Source organism: Aquarana catesbeiana, linkage group LG01 (assembly GCF_042186555.1).
Source record: "Aquarana catesbeiana isolate 2022-GZ linkage group LG01, ASM4218655v1, whole genome shotgun sequence".
Lineage (NCBI taxonomy): Eukaryota > Metazoa > Chordata > Amphibia > Anura > Ranidae > Aquarana > Aquarana catesbeiana.
The window spans coordinates 366086857-366114492 of NC_133324.1; the positions used below are offsets into that span (position 1 = coordinate 366086857).

General features: G+C 42.9%; 1 protein-coding gene across 4 annotated transcripts in view; it reads left to right on the forward strand.

Annotated features, from left to right (window-relative positions):
* The first annotated feature begins 10624 nt into the window (after window positions 1-10624).
* CDC14B (cell division cycle 14B) overlaps window positions 10625-27636 on the forward strand; it is a 180899-nt gene continuing 163887 nt past the window's right edge. For all 4 annotated transcript variants that reach the window (XM_073633036.1, XM_073633008.1, XM_073633017.1 and 1 more), the window contains exon 1: window positions 10625-11074. In XM_073633036.1, the coding sequence (XP_073489137.1) occupies window positions 10942-11074 (133 nt within the window). In that variant the 5' untranslated portion in view covers window positions 10625-10941. The remainder of the gene's footprint in view (window positions 11075-27636) is intronic.

Below are 27636 nucleotides of genomic sequence, written 5' to 3' on the forward strand. Positions count from 1 at the left end.
CAAGTTCCAAATATACCTCCCAACTTTAGACCATAAAAAAGAGGGACACCCTGCATGGGAATGGCATGTGGAGGGTGCAATGTGCCGCAGCAAAAAGTGGGTATAGGTAGCTACAATGCATTGAATATTGGCCATGACTTAAAAGGACATGGTTAAATAGACCCACAGAATACACTGTGCCCATATGCCTTGTACTCAAAAAATACTCTACCACAATCAAAACTTTCATAGATCAACTTCAGAGCAAAATATAATTTCGCAAAAATAAAACTATTCCATCACGTCTGCTTTTCTGCACACAAAATTTAGACCAAGAGCTAACATTTTGCCTGAGCCCAAGCACTCTATTAAAACAGTTGGAAACTGCTTATAAACTAGTGAATGTTAAGATAATGAAAACCGCTATCTGGAGTAATTACCCCAGCTGTCATTGAGACTAACAATGTCTCAGAGGTCAGTGAGAAGAACAGTGCCTCAGAGGTCAGTGAGAGGAACTATGTCTCAGAGGTCAGTGAGAAGAACAGTGCCTCAGAGGTCAGTGAGAGGAACAATGACTTAGAGGTCAGTGAAAAGAACAGTGCCTCAGAGGTCAGTGAGAGGAACTATGTCTCAGAGGTCAGTGAGAGGAACAATGTCTCAGAGGTCAGTGAGAAGAACAGTGCCTCAGAGGTCAGTGAGAGGAACAATGACTTAGAGGTCAGTGAAAAGAACAGTGCCTCAGAGGTCAGTGAGAGGAACAATGTCTCAGAGGTCAGTGAGAAAAACAGTGCCTCAGAGGTCAGTGAGAGGAACAATGACTTAGAGGTCAGTGAAAAGAACAGTGCCTCAGAGGTCAGTGAGAGGAACAATGGCTCAGAGGTCAGTGAGAAGAACAGTGCCTCAGAGGTCAGTGAGAGGAACTATGACTCAGAGGTCAGTGAGAGGAACAATGTCTCAGAGGTCAGTGAGAAGAACAGTGCCTCAGAGGTCAGTGAGAGGAACAATGACTTAGAGGTCAGTGAAAAGAACAGTGCCTCAGAGGTCAGTGAGAGGAACAATGGCTCAGAGGTCAGTGAGAAGAACAGTGCCTCAGAGGTCAGTGAGAGGAACAATGACTCAGAGGTCAGTGAAAAGAACAATGCCTCAGAGGTCAGTGAAGGGAACAATGCCTCAGAGGTCAGTGAAGGGAACAATGACTCCGAGGTCAGTGCGAGGAACAATGTCCCAGTGGTCAGTAAGAGGAACAATGCCTCAGAGGTTAGTGAGAAGAACAATGCACTGATAGTGAGAGGAACAATGCCCTGGAGGTCAGTGAGAGGAACAATGACTCAGAGTTCAGTGAGAAGAACAATGCCTCAGAGGTCAGTGAAGAGAACAATGACTCAGAGGTCAGTGCGAGGAGCAATGTCCCAGTGGTCAGTAAGAGGAACAATGCCTCAGAGGTTAGTGAGAGGAACAATGACTCAGAGGTCAGTGAGAAGAACAGTGCCTCAGAGGTCAGTGAGAGGAACAATGACTCAGAGGTCAGTGAGAAGAACAGTGCCTCAGAGGTCAGTGAGAGGAACAATGACTCAGAGGTCAGTGAGAAGAACAGTGCCTCAGAGGTCAGTGAGAGGAACAATGACTCAGAGGTCAGTGAGAAGAACAATGACTCAGAGGTCAGTGAGAAGAGCAATGACTCAGAGGTCAGTGAGAAGAACAATGCCTCAGAGGTCAGTGAAGGGAACAATGCCTCAGAGGTCAGTGAAGGGAACAATGCCTCAGAGGTCAGTGAGGGGAACAATGACTCCGAGATCAGTGCGAGGAACAATGTCCCAGTGGTCAGTAAGAGGAACAACGCCTCAGAGGTTAGTGAGAAGAATAGTGCCTCAGAGGTCAGTGAGAGGAACAATGACTCAGTCAGTGAAGGGAACAATGCCTCAGAGGTCAGTGAAGGGAACAATGACTCTGAGGTCAGTGCGAGGAACAATGTCCCAGTGGTCAGTAAGGGGAACAAGAGGTTATTGAGAAGAACAATGCACTGGAGGTCAGTGAGAGGAACAATGCCTCAGAGGTCAAGAGCAACAATGCCTCAGAGGTCAGTGAGAGGAACAATGCACTGGAGGTCAGTGAGAGGAACAAAATCCCAGAGGTCAGTAAGAGGAACAATGCACCGGCTGTCAGTGAGAGGAACAATGCCCCAGAGGTCAGTAAGAGGAAAAATGCACTGGCTGTCAGTGGGAAGAACAATGCACTGGAGGTCAGTGGGAGGAACAATGTCTCGTCAGTCTGTGAGAACAATGCACTGGAGGTGAGTGAGAGGAGCAATGTCCCAGTGGTAAGCAGGAGGAGCAATGCACTGGACGTGAGTGAGAGGAGCAATGCACTGGCTGTCAGTGAGAGGAACAATGTCCCAGTGGTCAGCAGGAGGAAAAATGCACTGGCTGTCAGTGAGAGAAACAATGTATTGGCAGTGAAAGGAACAATGTCCCGGTGTTCAGTGGATGGACTAATGCTCTGGCAGTCAGTGTGACATGGAGATTTCTCTTTACGATATGCGTAATCCATGTCTCCTGCGCTAATAAGCGCCCTTTCGGCTTTTTGGTATAATACATCTTAGTACAACCCTGTTTCCTGAGTAAAACAGACATAACCACTGTCCTCACATCCTTAGATCAACAGGCAGACTTGTCTCCAAAGCCTGTGTTTTGTTTATTTATAGTACTATAGTATAGTGTCTTTGCAGAGAGAACACATCCCCCCCAGACGATCGTCTGTGCATTGCACAGGGGCCCTTTGCTGGCGGACATATCCCCACTCTGCAAACACCTCTCTGCATCCTCAGGAAGCTTTTGACTACCAGACAGATCTCAACCAGCACCAGTCTGCCCTGGTCCGCTCTGCAGAGCTGCAGAGCGGGCTGCAGGAGAACACTGGGAGACGCTGTGACAATACATATTAAATACATCTTAATAAAATTTCCACAACAAGTGGGAGGAACAATTCCTCAACAGTCACTGTGAGGAACAATACACAGTCAGTGAGTGGGAGGAACACTGCTCAGGGGGGGGTCAGTGGTAGGAACAATGCCCAGGGAGTCCGTGGGATGAACCCCAGGAGACTAATGAACTGATCCAACACCCAGATTCTCATATGACTTGGATACTCCAACAGCAAAATCTGACATTATATCCAACCCTGTTCTGGTCCACCTTTGAGTTTGAATACTCCAACCCATCTTTGCATGTTCCAGCACCCCCTGCATTATACTGTACATCATAATGGACCTATGGACATATCAGTTGTGCAGATCCAAGAAAGCTGGGAATGAAAGATAACAGCTTTGTACACAAAAACCTTTTTATTACTGGGTGTTCTAGATATAAGTATGAATGTGATCAGCATTATGAAAACAATTTTATCAATTAAAGTGTATGTAAAGGAAAAGTTTACATGCAGTTTAATTGATGCATTACAGATATACAGGTATGAGGCCATAGGCACAGGAAGTGTGCTTCTATTTTTCACAAGCAATAAGGGCCTATTCACACCATTGCACTTGCTAACCCACAACAATGCACGTTGGTACATTCGTTCTGCCTGGACACTTCGTTGTGGCAGACTGGGCTGATATAAATGGGCTCTTAGAGACAAAAGGTAAAATTTTCAGAGGACAGATAACAAATCCATTTTTGAGTTCAGGTCAGTTTATAGAGCCTATGGCATTTCCTGATGAATATAGCTTTATAGCAATGACAAATGAAAAAAAAAATATTGTTATTCTCTTTGACACACATCATTTACTTTAAAGTATATGCAAATAAACAATTGCTTGTTAGTTTTAGAATCATTTTGAAATGGTTAAATCGTATACCAGGGTTCTGTGTGTCCCCTGGATAGATTCACTTTTCCATAAAAATAACCTTATTTGGGTTTTAATCCTTCCCCTGTAAGCTTAGAAAATGATTTGGCTATACATACACAAAGTCCATCTTGGGGAGTAAAAAATAACCTCCTGTTATCAGTGGGAGAAGGAACTATGCCTCATTCTGGGTGTCAGTGGAAGGAACAGTGCCCCATCATTGGTATCAGTGGGAGAAACAATGTCCCATTGTTGATATCAGTGGGAAGGATACTGCCCCATTGTTGGTGTCAGTGAGAAGAATAGTGCTGCATTGATGGTGTCAGTGAGAGAAATAGTGCAGCATTGTGGATGTCAGTATGAAGAACAGTGCCCCATTGTTGGTGTCAGTGGGAGGAAAAGTGCCCAACAGTTGGTGTCAGTGGGAGGAAAAGTGCCCAATAGTTGGTGTCAGTGGAAGGAGTAGTGCCTGAATATTAGTGTCAGTGAGAAGAATTGTGTCCCATTGTTGGTGTCAGAGGGAGGAACAATGCCTCACCAATAATGTCAGAGAAAGGAATAGTGGTCCTCTAAAAAATAAAAAAATACAAATTTAATAAAATTGTGTGAACACTCTAGTGTATATATATGGTATCCACAAACACTCCCCTTCTATATCCCCTAAAAGGGAAACACCAGTCCTTAGAGATAGCCTCCTGTACACTGTATAACCAACACATATGAATGAAAGTGCAGGAGATATGACTCTAGGCAATCAATAGCGAAGTCCCTTGCAGGCAATGAACATACAGTGGGGACGGAAAGTATTCAGACCCCCTTAAATTTTTCACCCTTTGTTATATTGCAGCCATTTGCTAAAATAATTTAAGTTCATTTAATTTTTCCTCATTAATGTACACACAGCACCCCATATTAACAGAAAAACACAGAATTGTTGACATTTGTGCAGATTTATTAAAAAAGAAAAACTGAAATATCACATGGTCCTAAGTATTCAGACCCTTTGCTGTGACACTCATATATTTAACTCAGGTGCTGTCCATTTCTTCTGATCATCCTTGAGATGGTTCTACACCTTCATTTGAGTCCAGCTGTGTTTGATTATACTGATTGGACTTGATTAGGAAAGCCACACACCTGTCTAAATAAGACCTTACAGTTCACAGTGCATGTCAGAGCAAATGAGAATCATGAGGTCAAAGGAACTACCTGAAGAGCTCAGAGACAAAATTGTGGCAAGGCACAGATCTGGCCAAGGTTACAAAAAATTTCTGCTGCACTTAAGGTTCCTAAGAGCACAGTGGCCTCCATAATCCTTAAATGGAAGACTTTTGGGACGACCAGAACCCTTCCTAGAGCTGGTCTTCCGGCCAAACTGAGCTATCGGGGGAGAAGAGCCTTGGTGAGAGAGGTAAAGAAGAACCCAAAGATTACTGTGGCTGAGCTCCAGAGATGCAGTCGGGAGATGGGAGAAAGTTATAGAAAGTCAACCATCACTGCAGCCTTCCACCAGTCGGGGCTTTATGGCAGAGTGGCCTGACGGAAACCTCTCCTCAGTGCAAGACACATGAAAGCCTGCATGGAGTTTGCTAATAAAACACCTGAAGGACTCCAAGATGGTGAGAAATAAGATTCTCTGGTCTGATGAGACCAAGATAGAACTTTTTGGCCTTAATTCTAAGCGGTATGTGTGGAGAAAACCAGGCACTGCTCATCACCTGTCCAACTGAGGGAAAGATGAATGCGGCCAAGTACAGAGATATCCTGGACGAAAACCTTCTCCAGAGTGCTCAGGACCTCAGACTGGGCCGAATGTTTACCTTCCAACAAGACAATGACCCTAAGCACACAGCTAAAATAACGAAGGAGTGGCTTCACAACAACTCCGTGACTGTTCTTGAATAGCCCAGCCTGTATGTGCATAAGCTGCCAAGAGGCTGTATATTGTGCTGGCATCTCACCACCTCTTTATTCCTGCAGGTTTTGTCCGGATGATGTCATAGATGGACAAATATGCAGGCAGTGGCATTGGAATGTATTACTCCACATACATCAATTGCATAGAGCTGGCAGATAGATTAAGCTGGTCTGGGCTGGCACTCACTCCAGCCTATTGTAGGGGGGAAGGAGAGCAGCAGGGGGGCATGCCCCCTGATGTCAATGCGTTTTGTCCTTCCCTCTCCAAGACTTCTTCAGAAGCATTCTACTGGCATGCATAAAACTCACTATACATCATAAGAGGTCTGTTATTATATTGGTCTCTCCCTCTTACTTTGCAGCCCAACCCAACCAAGCTGCTAACATAGTCTCCAGCAACTGTGTCTGCCTCTGCAATATGGCATCATAATTTTTATTCCAGCATAACAAATGCCTCGTCTTTGGAAAGTGGGGTTGTGGTTTTTACTGTGTTGACATTTTATTGAACTTCGTAGACAATACAGTGGGGTACAGCACAAAAAGAAGATCACAAGCTATGCTATGAAACAATTTTGTCACAATTTGCTAATTTGAATAAGGAGTCCCCTGACAGCTGATGTCACCGCGTGCTGCGCCAGTCCCGGAAGGAACGGGCGGTTGTTCGAGAGCCGGCTGGCTCGATTTTTTTTTTTTTTTTTGCCTTATTTGCTCCACGATGCTGTAAGTGTCCATTCTTCTTTTATTTATTAAGGTTTATAAGGTTTTACACTATGCGAGCATTCTTCTGTTTTTATGTGGATTCCACCATCTGACTGCATTGAGTGTATCGCTGCTGCAAGTGAGGAGCTGTTTGTCTTCCATTGAGACCCCAGGCTGAGTTATTAGCCATCTGCGTTCTTGGGTCCCCTGTTATAAGGGACCATTAAGTTCCGGTAAGCGGCAGTGTGGCTATAGGTGGAGGCATCTTTCCTATTCCCTGCACTATTCTGTGGTGGTTTGAATTGATTTTTCACCGTGATCAAGTTTACACATTTTGCATGGACTATTTTGTTGCTTTTTGTTTTTTGAGTACACTACTTGCATGCACTTTTTAGTTTTTTTTAATTGGATAATCCACATCACATGGACCCTAATTTTTTTGTTTTTTCAATTTTTAGATAATTTTTGTTTTTTTGGGGTTTTTAACCTATCTTGTATAAACTTCATTTGTATAGATAAGCAATTTTGTCTATTTTCATTTATGTGTTTATACTCACAGGGTATTAGTATTGGGGTTTATTTGCCTCCACACTTCGGAATTATTCATACCTTTTTACTGGTGTTTAACGCATTGGCTCATTTGTTGCTGTTTTTTTTACATTTAATTTTAGCGCAGCTACATTTTGTACTAATAGTGGCATTGGAATGTATTACTCCACAGACATCAATTGCATAGAGCTGGCAGATAGATTAAGCTGGTCTTGGCTGGCACTCACTCCTGCCTATTGTAGGGGGGAAGGAGAGCAGCAGGGGGGCATGCCCCCTGATGTCAACGTGTTTTGTCCTGCCCTCTCCAAGACTTCTTCAGAAGCATTCTACTGGCAAGCATAAAACTCACTATACATCATAAGAGGTCTGTTATTATATTGGTCATCACTCATAAACTATTGGACAGAAACCATACAGCTTAGAACAAGTAACATTATCCATATGGGTTCATAGTGCACTGCAGTGCAGCAAAACAGTTGCTATATTGGGAGCCCCCTATAGGCCAGCCCATTGTGGCTTATATACAATATTGGTGGATAAGTGATCCTAATAACTTGCCTGCATTAGCTCAGGGGATACACGGAAAAAAAGGGGGTAGGGTTTTTATTCAGAGAGGGGACTTTGAAGTGGTAGGTGGGTTTCCCCTTTAAGTGGATTTAGAAGGGTAGTGTTTGTGGAGACCATATGTGGACACTGGAGCGTTCACACTATTTTATTTAAATTTAAATTTTCTATATGTAGTAATAAACATGTTGTGGTAGCTTTAAAGTGTTACTAAAAAACCCAGGACACTGCATTCACTATATCTGGTCATCCACACACTACAAAGAACATGGAGATGCATTTATTTTAGTAAATATAAACTGCTAAATAACTTTTCTTATCAGCAGTTAGACCTGTCTTGTGACTTCTATCAATGTCCAGCCAAGCACTGGTTAAAGGAGGAGTTTTCTGACTGTCCTATCAGGCTGCAAGACCCCTGACCCTCTGTCTGGGCAGTGCTGATTGGCCCTGTACTGATCCCATGCACCCTCCCAAGAAAACAAAACAAAAAAACTCTCTAGCAATATGCACCAAACTGAGCATGTGCAGCCTGACTCCATAGACTCTGTTATCAGGAAATAATTAGTGGACAGTGGAAGAAGGGGAGGATCTGTGCATACAGGATCAAACAGCCTTTTTACACAATGCCATACCTCCCAACTTTTTGAGATGGGAAAGAGGGACACCTATTAGCAAAGGTATGTAGGCATAGGACACAGCACCCACCACGCCCCCTTAAAGGAGAATTATACAAAAAAAAAATATTAGTTAAATCCACAAGTGCTTTTTATTACCACTACTATTCCTCTATACAGGCTTTTACATTTTACAAATGCAGACATTTAGAATATGGATGAAAGGTTTAGCATCATATTTGAAAGATAAATAGTGCATTTTATATAAAACTATATCGATCAGACCAAAATGAGGGACAAGTGAGGAGGAAAGAGGGACAGACGGACCAAATCAGGGACAGTCCCTCGAAATCAGGGACAGTTGGGAGCTATGCAATGCAGAGGATTAACCCCTTAGGTTCCACTGTGAGTAGAACAAGCATGCTTTACTGCATATACAGATTGATTTTACAGTTATGGGTTTAGTAACACTTTAAGTAGATGTCATTTACAAAGTGTCTGATTGTTGATTTCAGTGTTCCATTGTTGGTGTCAGTGAGAAGAATAGCACCTTATTGTTGGTGTCAGTGAGAAGAATAGTGCCTTATTGTTGGTGTCAGTGAGCAGAATATTGCCCCATCATTGGTGTTAGTAGGAAAAATCGTGCCAGTGACAGGAATAGTACCCCAGAATAGAGAATCTTCGGATCGGCAGCACACCCACACAGAAAGTAAAGTATAAAGTCTTTACTTATTTATTTATCTACTTTATCTACTTTCAGACGATCCCTGAAAACTCATCTCTTCAGAGAAGCCTATCTGGCCCCCACCTAACAACTGTACATTTATCTTCTCAATCAGCACATCACCCACAGTTATTACCTCTTGTATCTCTTGACCTTCCCTCTTAGATTGTAAGCTCTAAGGAGCAGGGCCCTCTGATTCCTACTCTATCAAATTGTATTGTATTTGTATTGTCTACCCTCAAGTTGTAAAACGCTACGTAAACTGTTGGCGCTATATAAATCCTGTATAGTAATAATAATTTATTGAAGGATAAATATTAAAAGCACTGGATGGGTACAGGCAGGGGAAATGCAGGTAGGTTGACGCGTTTTACACGATAGAAATGCTTTGTCAAAACCAGGAGGGATAGTACCCCATTGTTGGTGTCAGTCAAAGGAGTAATGCCCCATCCAGGGCTGGGACAAGGGGTGGGCAGGAGGGATAGCTGCCCGGGGCGCAATGGTTTGATGCAGGGATGGGGGTGCCCTGATCCTAACCCTAAGGGAAAGGGGGGGTGCAGTTTGGCCTGGGTGCTGGATGACCTTGTCCCAGCACTGGCCTCATCATTTGTGTCAGAGGGAGGAATAGTGCCCCATTATTGGAGTCAGAAAGAAGAATAGTACCTTAATGTTGGTGTCAGTGGGGCGATCAGTGCTCCATTGTTGGTGTATGTGAGAAGATTAGCATCCCATGGTTGTGTCAGTGGGTGGAATCATTTCCCTTTGTTGGTGTCAGTGGGAGTAACAGTGTCCCATCATTAGTGTGTGAACAGGAGAAATGGTGCCCTATCACTGGTGTCAGTGGGGGGGGGGGGGGATAGTGCCACAAGGACCAGATAAAGCCATGTTAAAGCGGAAGTAAACCCATCCATAAAACAGTTTCATTTCCGGCACGTGCCAGAAATGTAACACTACTATTGGTTGTGCTCTCAACCAAACTTCCAAGCCATCCAATGGCATGTGTCTAAACTGATCACATGTGCAGCACATGGCAGTTGTAGATTAGACAGAGGCAAAGATGCGAGCTTCCTTGGCTGAAAACGATAGGAGGATTCGGGTCTCAAACTGGTGGCCCTCCAGCTGTTGCGAAACTACAAGTCCCATTATGCCTCTCTGCCTGGGAGAGTCATGCTTGTAACTGTCAGCCTTGCAATGCCTCATGGGACTTGTAGTTTTGCAACAGCTGGAGGGCCGCCAGTTTGAGACCCTTGCAGGGCTGCTACTCCAAGGATTCTGTGTTCTGGGGCTGGATGGTGCACCTGTGCCTGCTGGCTGCTCAAAACCATGGTGGGGATCTGAGGATCAGGGGCCATACCTCCATTGTGCATGATGCCTTATGGATTGCCCTATCCTATTGTCACATTGTTTATTAAACAGCTTGGTCTGCATATAAATATATATATAAAACATATAAATAAAAAAAATAAAATGAATACACTGAATGCTATCATTACATGTATTCACATTTCTTGCATCCCTGTACAATAAGAAAAAGGCCTAGACAATGTAAGTAGTTTGGTGATACAGCTTTGTAAGATGACATGATAGATGAGCCTTTAGGCTATGGTTTGCGCTGAGTTCTATGGTGATCCTGCAGATACACATTACATCTCTGCAGACACACATCACATTGCCATGACATGCACAACAAAGTGACACGCTGGTGGTGACGTCACCGACCCTGCGCCAATCCCCGCAGCCTAGGTTCTCCTCGCTCACGCCCACTCTGGCCCTGGTCTATGGATGAGCAGAGCAGTCCGGGGCCAGCGAGGGGCGTGTGAGAGAGCGGCATGCTGGCCGGAGGTCTTCTAGCACAGCAAAACAACAGCAGGGGGAGGAGGGGGAGAGAATACACAGCAGCTGGAAGGGAACGGCTCTGTCACCAGCAACTGCACCACCGTGCATGATAATACTTCTACTGGAGTCTGTCCTACAAGGGCCACCTACCGCACAGCAGTGCTGCTCCACACTCACCTCTACTCACACACTGACATGAGCAGCCTCTGACCCGGACCATGAAAAGGAGGACAGCCGGGAGCAGGAACAGGGACCTGGGCTGGAGGAAGAAGGCGAGGAATGTGCTGTATGAGGGCCAAGAGGACCAGGACATGGAAGAGCTGGAGGGTGACATCTACATTAGTATTACAGGTGAGGTGACATCTACATTAGTATTACAGGTGAGGGTGACATCTACATTAGTATTACAGGTGAGGTGACATCTACATTAGTATTACAGGTGAGGTGACATCTACATTAGTATTACAGGTGAGGGTGACATCTACATTAGTATTACAGGTAAGGTGACATCTACATTAGTATTACAGGTGAGGCGACATCTACATTAGTATTACAGGTGAGGTGACATCTACATTAGTATTACAGGTGAGGTGACATCTACATTAGTATTACAGGTGAGGGTGACATCTACATTAGTATTACAGGTGAGGTGACATCTACATTAGTATTACAGGTGAGGTGATATCTACATTAGTATTACAGGTGAGGTGACATCTACATTAGTATTACAGGTGAGGTGATATCTACATTAGTATTACAGGTGAGGGTGACATCTACATTAGTATTACAGGTGAGGGTGACATCTACATTAGTATTACAGGTGAGGTGACATCTACATTAGTATTACAGGTGAGGTGACATCTACATTAGTATTACAGGTGAGGGTGACATCTACATTAGTATTACAGGTGAGGTGACATCTACATTAGTATTACAGGTGAGGTGACATCTACATTAGTATTACAGGTGAGGGTGACATCTACATTAGTATTACAGGTGAGGTGACATCTACATTAGTATTACAGGTGAGGTGATATCTACATTAGTATTACAGGTGAGGTGACATCTACATTAGTATTACAGGTGAGGTGATATCTACATTAGTATTACAGGTGAGGGTGACATCTACATTAGTATTACAGGTGAGGGTGACATCTACATTAGTATTACAGGTGAGGGTGACATCTACATTAGTATTACAGGTGAGGTGACATCTACATTAGTATTACAGGTGAGGGTGACATCTACATTAGTATTACAGGTGAGGGTGACATCTACATTAGTATTACAGGTGAGGTGACATCTACATTAGTATTACAGGTGAGGTGACATCTACATTAGTATTACAGGTGAGGGTGACATCTACATTAGTATTACAGGTGAGGTGACATCTACATTAGTATTACAGGTGAGGTGACATCTACATTAGTATTACAGGTGAGGCGACATCTACATTAGTATTACAGGTGAGGCGACATCTACATTAGTATTACAGGTGAGGGTGACATCTACATTAGTATTACAGGTGAGGGTGACATCTACATTAGTATTACAGGTGAGGTGACATCTACATTAGTATTACAGGTGAGGCGATATCTACATTAGTATTACAGGTGAGGCGACATCTACATTAGTATTACAGGTGAGGGTGACATCTACATTAGTATTACAGGTGAGGCGACATCTACATTAGTATTACAGGTGAGGCGACATCTACATTAGTATTACAGGTGAGGCGACATCTACATTAGTATTACAGGTGAGGCGACATCTACATTAGTATTACAGGTGAGGCGACATCTACATTAGTATTACAGGTGAGGCGACATCTACATTAGTATTACAGGTGAGGCGACATCTACATTAGTATTACAGGTGAGGCGACATCTACATTAGTATTACAGGCGAGGCGACATCTACATTAGTATTACAGGTGAGGCGACATCTACATTAGTATTACCATGGGTTCCCCTAAGTGGACTTTCCCGGCACTTGCATAGATAAAGAAAAAGTATAAAGGTAGAAGACGTTATACATAGTAAAAAGACATATGATTTTATTCGTGTTGAAAAATACAAATGTTAAAAAACAAGCAATAGATATCTAGAGTAACATAGTAGAACTACATAGTGGACATGATGAACATCAAATAGTGAGTAATGGTGGAATGCTCTTCTCAAGCCCGACGCGTTTCGGGATATTTTTTTTTGTTTATAAAGTCCTTCTTCAGGGGCATAGTTGAGAGAGAAGGGTTCATCTGAACTGATGGGATGTAATTGTTTGCTTGTAGAAAGGAGATTTTTGTTAAAAGCAAGGAAAACCACAGAGAAAGGGCAGGATGTGGGAGTGAGCAGTAGTAGTATAGCAAGTATAGAAGCTTATTCATAGGTAGTGGGGGCTGCAAATAGGTAGGTTGCAATCTCTATAGAGGAGTATGTCAGTGCTCCCGTCCCGCCCGACCCGGGCATGCGCAGGCCAGAGCGGTATGCTGAGGTCACAGGAAGGCGTCTCTTTAGGGAGAACAAGTGAACATGTAGACAGCCTCACAACCCAGCGTCTGGCGTGTGTAGCACTGACATACTCCTCTATAGAGATTGCAACCTACCTATTTGCAGCCCCCACTACCTATGAATAAGCTTCTATACTTGCTATACTATTACTGCTCACTCCCACATCCTGCCCTTTCTCTGTGGTTTTCCTTGCTTTTAACAAAAATCTCCTTTCTACAAGCAAACAATTACATCCCATCAGTTCAGATGAACCCTTCTCTCTCAACTATGCCCCTGAAGAAGGACTTTATAAACAAAAAAAAATATCCCGAAACGCGTCGGGCTTGAGAAGAGCATTCCACCATTACTCACTATTTGATGTTCATCATGTCCACTATGTAGCTCTACTATGTTACTCTAGATATCTATTGCTTGTTTTTTAACATTTGTATTTTTCAACATGAATAAAATCATATGTCTTTTTACTATGTATAACGTCTTCTACCTTTATACTTTTTCTTTATCTATGCAAGTGCCGGGAAAGTCCACTTAGGGGAACCCATTGTTTTGTGTTTATACATTTTTGGACGTGGCACGGCTTTCCTCCTAAACAAGTTGGTCACCTTCTCTCTGTTCTACATTAGTATTACAGGTGAGGCGATATTTACATTAGTATTACAGGTGAGGCGACATCTACATTAGTATTACAGGTGAGGTGACATCTACATTAGTATTACAGGTGAGGGTGACATCTACATTAGTATTACAGGTGAGGGTGACATCTACATTAGTATTACAGGTGAGGTGACATCTACATTAGTATTACAGGTGAGGTGACATCTACATTAGTATTACAGGTGAGGTGACATCTACATTAGTATTACAGGTGAGGTGACATCTACATTAGTATTACAGGTGAGGCGACATCTACATTAGTATTGCAGGTGAGGCGACATCTACATTAGTATTACAGGTGAGGCGACATCTACATTAGTATTACAGGTGAGGTGACATCTACATTAGTATTACAGGTGAGGCGACATCTACATTAGTAATACAGGTGAGGCGACATCTACATTAGTATTACAGGTGAGGCGACATCTACATTAGTATTACAGGTGAGGCGACATCTACATTAGTATTACAGGTGAGGCGACATCTACATTAGTATTACAGGTGAGGCGACATCTACATTAGTATTACAGGTGAGGCGACATCTACATTAGTATTACAGGTGAGGTGATATCTACATTAGTATTACAGGTGAGGTGATATCTACATTAGTATTACAGGTGAGGTGACATCTACATTAGTACTACAGGTGAGGTGATATCTACATTAGTATTACAGGTGAGGTGACATCTACATTAGTATTACAGGTGAGGGTGACATCTACATTAGTATCACAGGTGAGGTGGCATCTACATTAGTATTACAGGTGAGGTGACATCTACATTAGTACTACAGGTGAGGTGATATCTACATTAGTATTACAGGTGAGGTGACATCTACATTAGTATCACAGGTGAGGTGGCATCTACATTAGTATTACAGGTGAGGTGACATCTACATTAGTATTACAGGTGAGGTGACATCTACATTAGTATTACAGGTAAGGTGACATCTACATTAGTATTACAGGTGAGGTGACATCTACATTAGTATTACAGGTAAGGTGACATCTACATTAGTATCACAGGTGAGGGTGACATCTACATTAGTATCACAGGTAAGGAGATGAGGTAGAGAATTACTGATCACCCACTGGCACCTAGAGATGTGGACTATTTTGTTGGTACCCTTCCATGAAAAAATAAGAACCCATCGTTTTCTCTGAAATAACCTGGAACTGACAAAAGTCATTTGCATCCACCATTTTTGCAATATTTAACAAAAATCAGACTTGAACTTATTCAACAGAATTTCTTACTTCTTACTTACCTGCTGATTTGCACAGAGCAGTTCCGATCCACTTATTCCGGGGTCCCCCTTTCTGCTTTTTATGGGGGGGCTCTCTCCTCACAGGCTGTGACTGACAGCAGCAGCTCTTTCCATAGCTGTTTGCTAGGATTCAGATCAGGGCTTATAGAAGGTCACTTCAGAACAGTCCAATGGTTTGTCCTTAGCCAGTGGTGTAACAATAGTCATAGTAGCCCACACGGCTGTTATCAGGCCTGGGGTAAAACAGGGACCACATTAGGAAAACTTATGCAGTGTACACACGGGCGGACTTTTCGGCATGAAAGGTCAGACGGTTTTTCCGATGGACTTTCAATGGACTTTTGATGGACTTCCGATGGACTTTCGAACGAACGGACTTGCCTACACACGATCACACCAAAGTCCGACGGATTCGTACGTGATGACGTACGACCGGACTAAAATAAGGAAGTTGTTAGCCAGTAGCCAATAGCTGCCCTAGTGTCAGTTTTCATCCATCGGACTAGCATACAGACAAACGGATTTTTCATCCGGACTCGAGTCCATCGGAAAGATTTGAAACATGTTCCAAATCTAAAGTCCGTCTGATTTTTGACTGAAAAAGTCCGCTGAAGGTCCGATGGAGCTCACACATGGTCGGATTGTCCGACAGATTCGTCCCGTCGGACCAGTCCGGTTGAAACGTCCGCTCGTGTGTACATGGCATTAGAGGAGCTCCAGGCTTCTTCAGTTGACTGCGGGGGAAAGATGGGGGAGGGGGGCATGTCAGTCTGAGCCAGAAGTGGGAGCAGGTACCTGTCAAAAACAGGTACCCGATCCCCCCCGAAAAAGTGCCAAATGTGGCAGTGGAGGGGGGGAGGGTGCAAACAAGCAGAGCTTCCCCTTTTGGATGGAGCTCCGCTTTAATCATAAAAGCTTTTGGTATATAGGGGCTGAAGTTAGAGCTCAGGATCCTTGCTAGTCACAAGATCCCCTGTAACAAGGAACATTTGCTTATCTGTTTTAGAAGTTTAGTGTAACAGAAGTCAATGCAAGCCACAATGAAATCAGAAAAAAGTAGTACAGAAGCATTGCGGCAGTTTGAACGGTTTCATTGCCGGCAATGCAGTGTGACTTGTCATGCGATTTGGAACTGTCAAATCGCACTGGTGTGAACTTATTTTACAAAGTGGAATGAACCCTTTATGTCTAATGCAGTCATAAATCTCAGAGTTTCTCACCTGCTAAATTCTTTAGGGTCTATTCACACTAGAATGCAGTGCAGTAGACCTGCGTTTTTGTGTGGCTTCTTGCACTGCATTCCATTTGCACCGCCCATGCGATCTGCTGTGGGGGGAGTCAGTAAAAGTTAACAAGGTCATAAGAGCAGTGTGTTTGCTTGCACCGGATCGCATAGTGTAAAAGTACCATGCAATGCAGTTGCCGTGCGTTTCAAAAATAGTGCATGCACTGCTTTTGGTGCAGTGCTGGGACTGCAATCGCCCTGCACAGAACTGCATGTGAATCACAACTTTCCTGTGTTATTCACATGCAGTTCCCAAAGGTTTGTAGTTCTACAAAAAAAGGTTGAAAAAGCTAGATTTTAAAGAAACTTGTATTAGGGTTATAACTGCATGCAAAAAGCATGAATCATTTTGTTGTGATATGTTTTAGCCAAAGCACTGTTGTAGCCTAGTAGTGTACTGACTATGCTGACAGTTTTCTTGCTACCCATTCTTGATTTAGACATACTTTATGGTGTGATCAGTTACATGTATTGTCGCAGTTGAAACTGCTAACAGCTCAAAGAAAGTTAGCCATGGGGCTTATCAAAATTTTGCTCATGGTTCTTAGCTATTTTTGGATGCTTTGAGCTTCGTGTTTTGGATCATTATCCCATTGAAGGACCCATGACCTGCGATTGAGACAGCTTTCTGACACTGCAGTACATTCCGTTCTAGAAATTCACAATAGTCTTGAGATTTCATTGTGCTCTGCACAGATTCAAGGCACCCCATGCCAGATACAGCAAAGCAGTCTCAAAACATACCCGGCCTCCTCCATGGATTACAGTGGGCTCAGTGTTCTTTCCTTTAAAAGCTTCATTTTTCATCTGTGAGTTGATGTTAGTCTTTGAAAAAGCTCCAGTTTTGTCTCATCATTCCAAAGAACATTCTCCCGGAAGTATTGTTTTTTGTCAATATTCATTTTAGTAAATTCCAGGCTGTTTATTTTAGTTTTTTTCCTCCTATTTCTTCTTTGAGTCCACTGCCATTCATAAAGTGATGTATAGTGTAGTCAGGGGGGACCCCAAAAAGAAGAGGATCAGGGCCGCTCTGTGCAAAACCATTGCAGAGAGCAAGTAAGTACAGTAATACCTCGGATTGTGAGTAACGCGGTTTATGAGCTTTTCGTAACATAAGCTATTATTTTTTTTTAAATCCTGACTTGGTTTAGGAGCGTTTCTTGCAAGACAAGAAGGATTCAAGCCAATGGGGTGTGCAGTACCGCATTTTTTCCCAGAGGTGTGGGGGCGCTGGTGACACTCGGAAACACTCCGTTCCCGAGTGTCTCCGAGTGCATCCGGGCGGCTCCAAGTGTTTCCGAGTGTCTCCGGCGCTCCCCACCGGCGCTTCCCACCTCTGGCCACATGTGGTATTGCATACAATAGCAGTCACTGTGGAACGAATTATCTGAGTTTCCATTGACTCCTATGGGGAAACTCGCTTTGATATACGAGTGCTTTAGATTACAAGCATTCTTCTGGAATGAATTATGATCGTAATCCAAGGTACCACTGTATAACATGTTGGTTATTGTTTAAAAAACAAAGCTTTAGTATAAATTTAATGGCACCACAAACGTAACGCCACAATTGTCGCACGCCAGCATCACGCAGCAATCGCTGCAAAAACTGCATTTGAAAATCACATGAAGCTTGTTGCCCCAAAAGGAGCTCAAGCATCAATAAAATCGCGTAGCGGAAACGCTTATTGTGAACGATGTGATCAGGGCCTTAAACTTCTTGTTAATATTTTCAGCTGTAGTCACAATGCTTGGAGATGGTCTTATACAGTGCCTTGAAAAAGTATTCACACCCCTTGAAATTTTCCACATTTTGTCATGTTACAACCAAAAACTTTTAAAAAATTTTTGGGATTTTATGTGATAGACCAACACAAAGTAGCACATAATTGTAAAGTGGAAGGAAAAAAATAAATGGTTTTCAACATTTTTTACAAATAAATATGTGAAAAGTGTGCCGTGCGTTTATATCCAGCCCCCCTGAGTCAATACTTTGTAGAACCACCTTTCACTGCAATTACAGCTGCAAGTCTTTTTGGGGATGTCTCTACTAGATTTGTACATCTAGAGAGTGACATTTTTGGCCATTCTTCTTTGCAAAATAGCTCAAGCTCTGTCAGATTGGATGAAGAACATCTGTGAACAGCAATTTTCAAGTCTTGCCACAGATTCTCAATTGGATTTAGGTCTGGACTTTGATTGAGCCATTCTAACACATTGATGTTCTTTGATCTAAATCATTCCATTGTAGCTCTGGCTGTATGTTTAGGATCGTTGTCCTGCTGGAAGGTGAACCTCCGCCCCAGTCTCAAATCTTTTGCAGACTCTAACAGGTTTTCTTCTAAGATTGCCCTGCATTTGGCTCCATCCATTTTCCCATCAACTCTGACCAGCTTCACTGACCCTGCTGAAGAAAATCATCCCCACAACATAATGCTGCCACCACCATGTTTCACAGTGGGGATGGTGTGTTCTGGATGATGTGCAGTGTTAGTTTTCTGCAACACATAGCATTTTGCTTTTAGGCTAAGAAGTTACATTTTAGTCTCCTCTGACCAGAGCACCTTCTTCCACGTGTTTGCTGTGTCCCCCACATGGCTTCTCGCATACTGCAAATGGAACTTCTTATGGCTTTCTTTCAACAATGGCTTTCTTCTTGCCACTCTTCCATAAAGGTAGGGTCTTCCTCCCACTGACACCAACAATGGGGCACTATTCCTCCCACTGATATGAAGAGGCATTATTTCTTTCACTGACATCAATGATGGGTACTATTCTTGTCAGTGACACCAATGACGGGGTAATATACCTCCCACTGTCACCAATGATTAGGCACTATTCCTTCCACTGACATCAATGACAGGATGCTATTCCTTCAACTGATACCAATGACGAGGCGCTATTCCTCCCTTTAGCACCAGAGATTGGGCACTATTGCTTCCACTAATAGCATTGATATGGCATTGTTTACTCCAACTGATACCCGGGTATTTTCTTCTCCCACTAGTCACAGTCCAGCCCCCTAAAGTCAGAAGGACTTTAAATTGACTCCTTTGTTTAAAAAGATTGAAGACCCCTGCTCTATGACATACCAAAGGCATGCAGGTATGCATGAGACACTTGCTTTTTATTTCATCGCTTTTCAGGAGAAATGAATCATTGTTTCTGTAGGGCCACCAACAAATTTGTCCACATCTGTAACAAATGACATTTTTCATTAGCATGCAGGGCATACAGTGCTTTATCTTTATGGACTACAAAATGTATTCTGATAATGGTATTGGTTTAATACATGTGATTTATACTATACACTATACGAATTTCAAATGATTTATTTATGTTTTTCCATGATCCAGACAGACTGAGCTGTCCAGCAAAAGTGACAGCTACAGACTTGGCTACAAACTGTAATATTGCCAAGGATGCTTGAGTGTTTTTTTTTTTTTTTTTTTTTTAAATAAGGTTTATATTATGTGAATAAAAAGTAACAATTGTAACACTTCCATCATTCATATGCTGAATACTAACTTTACAAGTAGTATCCACATACTGTTATCAGATCAAAAATGTTAGTTATACTGGGCCTTTAAAGCTAAGCCTCGGTTCACACTGGGACGACTTGTCAGGCGACCTAGGTCGCCTGACAAGTAGCGTCCCGTTCAGTACAATGGAACCGTTCTAAGGGGAGCGACGCAAGTCGCTCCGACTTAGAAAAAGGTTCCTGTACGACTGGGGGGGCGACTTGGGGCGACTTGCATAGACTTCTATACAGAAGTCGTTATGCAAGTCGCCCGGGCAGTCGTGTGCAGGTCGCCTCGGTGAGGCGACCTGCAAGTCGTGCCGCCTCTGGTGTGAACCGAGGCTAAGTTAACCTTTTCCAAAAAATAGCCTATGCAGTTAAGGGGTCCCAATAGATATTAAAATTCTGTGTAGTTTTGTTAAATGTACATTACTTATATTGTCATACTTGTAAGCCATGTGGGCCCTGGAAGCCAGGCTGAAAAACCCCATGTTACTAAGATGCGAAAACCATTGTTTTTCAGCCCCGTAATGCTGGGGATGAGCATCCAATGTTTTTCACATCCTAGCAACAAGGTAGGACATTAAGGGAAGGTTTGCAGGGGGCAAACTGATTACAGGTATGACAGTAAAATTTATCATCTTTTTTAATAGCTGCACAGTTTTTAAATATCTACTGGGAGCCCATAACTCCATTGGCAATTTCTGGAAAAGGCAAACTTAGCCTTTAACCACTTGTCGACCAGCCGCCGTCATTATACTGCGGCAGGTTGGCACGATCCCGCGAGTCGTTATAGCTATACGTCGACTCCTTTAAGCGGGATAGCAGGTGTGCCCGCTATACTGCGGGGGAGCCGATGCTTGTGACTGGCTGTCACAATGACCACCAGCCATGAGCAATCACGGGCACGAGAGGCAGAACAGGGACGTGTGTCTGCATGTGGCCGCCATAATGTCGCAGTCACAATAAAAATCGTAGATTGCCGCCATTACAAGTAAGAAAAATATAATAATAAAAATGCCATAAATTTATCCCCTATTTTGTAGACGCTATAACTTTTGCGCAAATCAATCAATATATGCTTATTGCAATTTTTATTACCAAAAATATGTAAATATGTATGTAATACATATCGGCCTAAACTGAGAAAAAAAATTGGGGGTATTATAGCAAAAAGTACAAAATATTGTGGGTTTTTTTTTTCAAAATTGTCGGTCTTTTTTTTTGTTTATAGCGCAAAAACTACAAATCGCAGAGATGATCAAATACCACCAAAAGAAAGCTCTATTTGTGGGAAAAAAAAGACGTCAATTTTGTTTGGGTACAACGTCGCACGACCGCACAATTGTCTGTTAAAGCGACGCACTGCCGTATCGCAAAAAGTGCTCTGGTCATTAAGCAGCCAAATCTTCCAGGGGTTAAGTGGTTAAAGTAAACCTTTCCAAAGAGAAGCCTGGTGGCTGCTGTTGCTGAACTCCTTCTGAAGATGCTAATTGCTTGGCTGTTATTCTAACTAGCTAACTTCAAGATTTTGTTTGAGTCACTGGCTTGAAACAGGCATACATACCAGGTAAGGTGAAGTAAAGTCCCTGCATACTTATTCTGGTCCAAATGAAAGTATCTAAACAAAAGGTTCAGTATGACATCCAGGCAAAAGTGTAGAAAGAGAAGTTAGCACTGACAGCCTCCATGTTTTTCTGAGGACAGGTTTAATTTAGGAGTCACGCTCAGGAAGAGTGAGTCAATCAGTTCCTCTTTAGAACCATGGCTATCCCCTTCAGCGGGGATTATGTGAACGGCAGGAGTGCTGAGCAAGTGACTCTCTTTGGTCAGTGTGCAGAGGGGAAGCTGTTTGCACAGAATCTGAGCAGGACTCGAAGGATAGTGTCAATAACTACAGTCAGTGTCAGTTTTCACAGCGGACCCTCAGGTATGAAATATGCATACTTACATGGTTCTAAGCTGGACCAATATAAGTATGCTATAAAGAATATGTCTGGAATTCAGCTTTTTGCTACATAATTTAAAGTGTAAGTTCACCTTTGCAATGTTTTCCAATAATCCCCCAATGCAATTCCATATCCCCTGAACAGAAAATACCAGCGCTTCTCCTTTTTCAAATGCTGCACCTGCTCCTGTTACGCATGCAGCTGTGGTTGGGGTGACACCTCTCTGCAAAAAAAGATGGCCCTCTGATCCCGCTCTAACCTGCTGTTTGCAGGATGCTACAATTGTGTGCCTCCTAATGTCTGCTGCAGGCTGTTCAAATAGCGTGCTCTCATCTTTTCTATAGCTGCAGCAGCTGAGCTCAGCAAGAGAAGGAAGAAAGCATGCATGCACGCAATTTGTACAGCCCAGAGGGCACCACTTAGGTGACACAGCTCTACCACCCAGCCTATCCTGCAAATGCCATAACGGAGGGAAATCGAGGGCGATCATTTTTTGTGTAGAGCCCTCCCCTTACAGCTGCAGGTAAAATGAGAGTAGGTGCAGCATTTAAAGAAAAAAAGGAGGAATGATGGTTTGTTCTTTTCAGGAGATATGAAATTGCATAGGAGCTTTTTGGAAAAACACACACACTCACACAGTGGGGACGGAAAGTATTCAGACCCCCTTAAATTTTTCACTCTTTGTTATATTGCAGCCATTTGCTAAAATCATTTAAGTAAATTTTTTTTCTCATTAACCACTTGCCGGCGGGGCCATAGCCGAAAGACGGCTACAGCGCGGTTGGCTTATTCTGGGAGCACGTCCGTGGGACATCATGCCAGAATGTTGCTCCCGCGCGCCCCCTGGGGCGCGCACCCGGGAACATCCATGACCGCCAGGTCCTCACGGATCACGGTAAATAGGCACTGATCGCGGGCGTTTACCACGTGATCGTTCCGTCAAATGACGGAGCGATCGCTTGTAAACAAACTGTGTACTGATGGGTACAGTGTGAGGGGAGAGAGGGAGAGATTGCAGCAGAGCTGTGGGTTGGATGTGTAGTGCCCACAGTGCTGCTCACTGCCAATAATCTGCAACACTGTGCAATACTCTGCAACACTGTGCAATACTCTACCAATACTCTGCAACACTGTGCAATACTCTGCAACATTGTGCAATACTCTGCAACATTGTGCAATACTCTGCCAAAACACTGCAATACTCTGCCAATACTCGCCAATACTCTGCAACACTGCAATACTCTGCCAATACTCTGCCAATACTCTGCCAATACCCTGCCAATACTCTGCCAATACTCGCCAATACTCTGCCAATACTCTGCAATAAATTTTAACAGAAACAAAGAATTTTTTTTTTTTTAATCGAATTTTCAGTCTTTTTTGATTTATAGCGCAAAAAATTTAAAACCCAGCGGTGATTAAATACCACCAAAAGTAAGCTCTATTTGTGTAAAAAAAGGACAAACATTTCATATGGGTACAGTGTTGCATGACTGAGTAATTGTCATTCAAAGTGTGAGAGCACCGAAAGCTGAAAATTGGTCTGGTTAGGAAGGGGGTTTAAGTGCCCAGTGGTCAAGTGGTTAATGTACACACAGCACCCCATATCGACAAAAAAACACAGAATTGTTGACATTTTTGCAGATTTATTAAAAAAGAAAAACTGAAATATCACATGGTCCTAAGTATTCAGACCCTTTGCTGTGACACTTATATATTTAACTCAGGTGCTGTCCATTTCTTCTGATCATCATTGAGATGGTTCTACACCTTCATTTGAGTCCAGCTGTGTTTTATTATACTGATTGGACTTGATTAGGAAAGCCACACATCTGTCTATATAAGACCTTACAGCTCACAGTGCATGTCAGAGCAAATGAGAATCATGAGGTCAAAGGAACTGCCTGAAGAGCTCAGAGACAGAATTGTGGCAAGGCACAGATCTGGCCAAGGTTACAAAAAATGTCTGCTGCACTTAAGGTTCCTAAGAGCACAGTGGCCTCCATAATACTTAAATGGAAGACATTTGGGACGACCAGAACCCTTGCTAGAGCTGGCCGTCCGGCCGAACTGAGCTATCAGGGGAGAAGAGTCTTGGTGAGAGAGGTCCAGAGATGCAGTCGGGAGATGGGAGAAAGTTGTAGAAAGTCAACCATCACTGCAGTCCTCCACCAGTCGGGGCTTTATGGCAGAGTGGCCCGACGGAAGCCTCTCCTCAGTGCAAGACACATGAAAGCCCGCATGGAGTTTGCTAAAAAAAACACCTGAAGGACTCCAAGATGGTGAGAAATAAGATTCTCTGGTCTGATGAGACCAAGATAGAACTTTTTGACCTTAATTCTAAGTGGTATGTGTGGAGAAAACCAGGCACTGCTCATCACCTGTCCAATACAGTCCCAACAGTGAAGCATGGTGGTAGCAGCATCATGCTGTGGGGGTGTTTTTCAGCTGCAGGGACAGGGCGACTGGTTGCAACTGAGAGAAAGATGAATGCGGCCAAGTACAGGGATATCCTGGATGAAAACCTTCAACAGAGTGCTCAGGACCTCAGACTGGGCCGAAGGTTTACCTTCCAACAAGACAATGACCCTAAGCACACAGCTAAAATAAGGAAGGAGTGGCTTCACAATAACTCTGTGACTGTTCTTGAATGGCCCAGCCAGAGCCCTGACGTAAACCCAATTGAGCATCTCTGGAGAGACCTAAAAATGGCTGTCCACCAATGTTTACCATCCAACCTGACAGAACTGGAGAGGATCTGCAAGGAGAAATGGCAGAGGATCCCCAAATCCAGGTTTGAAAAACTTGTTGCATCTTTCCCAAAAAGACTCATGGCTGTATTAGATCAAAAGGGTGCTTCTACTAATTACTGAGCAAAGGGTCTGAATACTTAGGACCATGTCATATTTCAGTTTTTCTTTTTTAATAAATCTGCAAAAATGTCAACAATTCTGTGCTTTTCTGTCAATATGGGGTGCTGTGTGTACATTAATGAGGAACAAAATGAACTTAAATGATTTTAGCAAATGGCTGCAATATAACAAAGAGTAAAAAATTTAAGGGGGTCTGAATACTTTCCGTCCCCACTGTGTGTGTGTGTGTGTGTGTGTGTGTGTGTGTGTATGTGTGTATATATATATATATATATATATATTATATTTTCCGACAACAAAATCCGTTGTCGTAAATTCCAATCATGTGTACACAATTCCGACGCACAAAATTCCACGCATGCTCGGAATCAAGCAAAAGAGCCGCACTGGCTATTGAACTTTATTTTTCTCGGCTCGTCGTACGTGTTGTACGTCACCGCATTCTTGGCGATCGGAATTTCCGACAACATTTGTGTGACTGTGTGTATGCAAGACAAGTTTGAGCCAACATCCGTCGGAAATAAATACAGGATTTTGTTGTCGGAATGTCCGATCGTCTGTACGTGGCATTAGTTTAAAAATAAATAGTGTTACTGCAGATACAAAGTGAACATATTGTTCTGTAATTTGTCCTTTTTAAAATAACACTAAAATCATGATTCTGGTACAAAGCATTACAAAGCTATTTACAAATTTAAAAAAGTGTTTGTTTTTGTTTTTTCAATTTAGTGCTTTTTTAAAAAAAAAAAATTTGAAAATGTATGTTAAATGTGTAAAAATATTAGTGAACAAAACAAATCAAAAGTTTAAGTAATAATGGTTAGTAAAATAGAAACAAACAAAAAAATCCAGCAGAAAAATAACAATAATAAGAATAAATAAGGAGTTAATTAGGGCTGAATAGAGTAAACTAAGGGTTAATAAGGGGTTAACAGAGAAACATTTTATTGGAAGAAAAAAAATATATTTTTTTCCTTTTAAAGCAAAGTTCTACCAATTTTAAATTACAAATACTGTAGCTGCTGACTTTTAAAATATGGACACTTACCTGTCCAGGGTGCCCGATCTGTCCCTCGGCTCTTGGGTGGAATCTTCGGTAAGGGAATCAGGAAGTGAACAGCCTGGTTCCCTACTGCGCATGTGCGAGTCGCGCTGCGTGATCCCACTGGCCCCCGCTGTCTTCTGGGACCTGTGTGTCTCCCAGAACACAGCGGGGGGGGGGAGGGGCGGAGGAGATGACGTAGATATCCGCGGATTCTGCGGCTATCTATGCCCGGAAGTGGGAGCAAATACCTGGATTAGACAGGCATCTGCTCCCCCCTCCCACCTGAAAGGTGCCAAATGTGACATCGGGGGGGGGGGGATTCCGAAAAGCGTAAGTTCCATTTTTGGGTGGAACTCCGCTTTAATTGCTTTAACTGACATCAGCAGATTGAAGTTTATCCCTTTGATCTGCAGATGAATGAACAGAAAAGATACAAATGTAACAATATGTTACATTGTATCTTTGTATAGTCTGAGCAGCTTGTTGATTGTTTTTTTTTGACAGCAGCAGGTCTCAGACCTTCTCTGTGTACACAACAGTGTGGCTATAAATAATCAGAGCCAAATAGCTGTGTAATGGAAGGGGGGAGCAGGGCAGAAGGACTGGACATGCTACACACTCCCTGTGTACAATGATTACCTTTTTTGGGCATGTGCAGCACACCAGCATCTGGAACCAGTTTTACCTGCATGCCACCTGGGTCCAATTTATGTTCTATGCTGAATTCTGAAACCTTTCTGTTAAAGAGTCAGATATATACATTCAATATGATTTTAAGTAATAATGCAGTTTTTTCTTTTTCTTTAGATAGTAAAAATACAAAGACGCTCAGCTTGTTCCAGATAATTCACTGCTGTAGAGCTGTAGAAAAACTGACATTTCATATGCAACAAGAACCTTCATTGTCCAAAGCTTTGCAGTTTATAAACTCGAGAGATTGATTTGTTGGGCATACAAGAAAGGGTTGGTTATATGTAGTATTATTTTTACTTGGCTTGAAAATATGTGTACATTTTGTTATCTGTATTATGTATAGTAAATTCTATTACCTCGTGCAGACCAGGATTTCCAATGAGCCTGGTTTCACACATGTGCGGTGCGAATTGAAGCTCAGGTTTCACTGGGAAGATAAAAATCAGTTGTTCAAAGGCTTCTCTGCATTCTAGCTGCGGATCAGTGAGCAGGGAGAGGGGGAAGAAGGGGGGGGGAGGTGTAGTGAGGAGAAGGAGAAAATCCTTGTTCAGAACGCAATGCATCTGCGAATCAGATGCGTTCCCATAGGACAGTGGTTCTCAACTCCTGTCCTCAGGACCCACTAACAGGCCAGGTTTGCAAGAAAACTGAAACACATCACAGGTGATATAATTTGCTGCTCAGTGACTGCAGTATTCTAGTCTGCATCTCTCCAAGGTAATACTTAAAATCTGGCCTGTTAGTGGGTCCTGAGGACCGGAGTTGAGAACCACTGCCATAGGAGATAATGGGCTTGTAATTCGCACCGCAATGCTCAAAAAACGCACATGTTTTTTGTGCAATGCGCAGTGCGAATGCAACGCACATATGTGAACCAGCCTCATTCAAATCAACCTAGTTTAAAGCGGGGGTCCACCTATCTATCGTTTTTTTTTTTTTTTTTGAGTTCATTCACAAACTTTTCTTCTCAGCATTACATACTCACATATTGTGTGTAATATGTCCGCCTGTGTCAGATTTCGTCGGAAAGAATAACTTATATTATTCACTGCAGGCGGTTTCCATCTTCATTGTGGGCATTTGAAACCCACAAGCATTTATTTCCTGGATGTGGTGAAT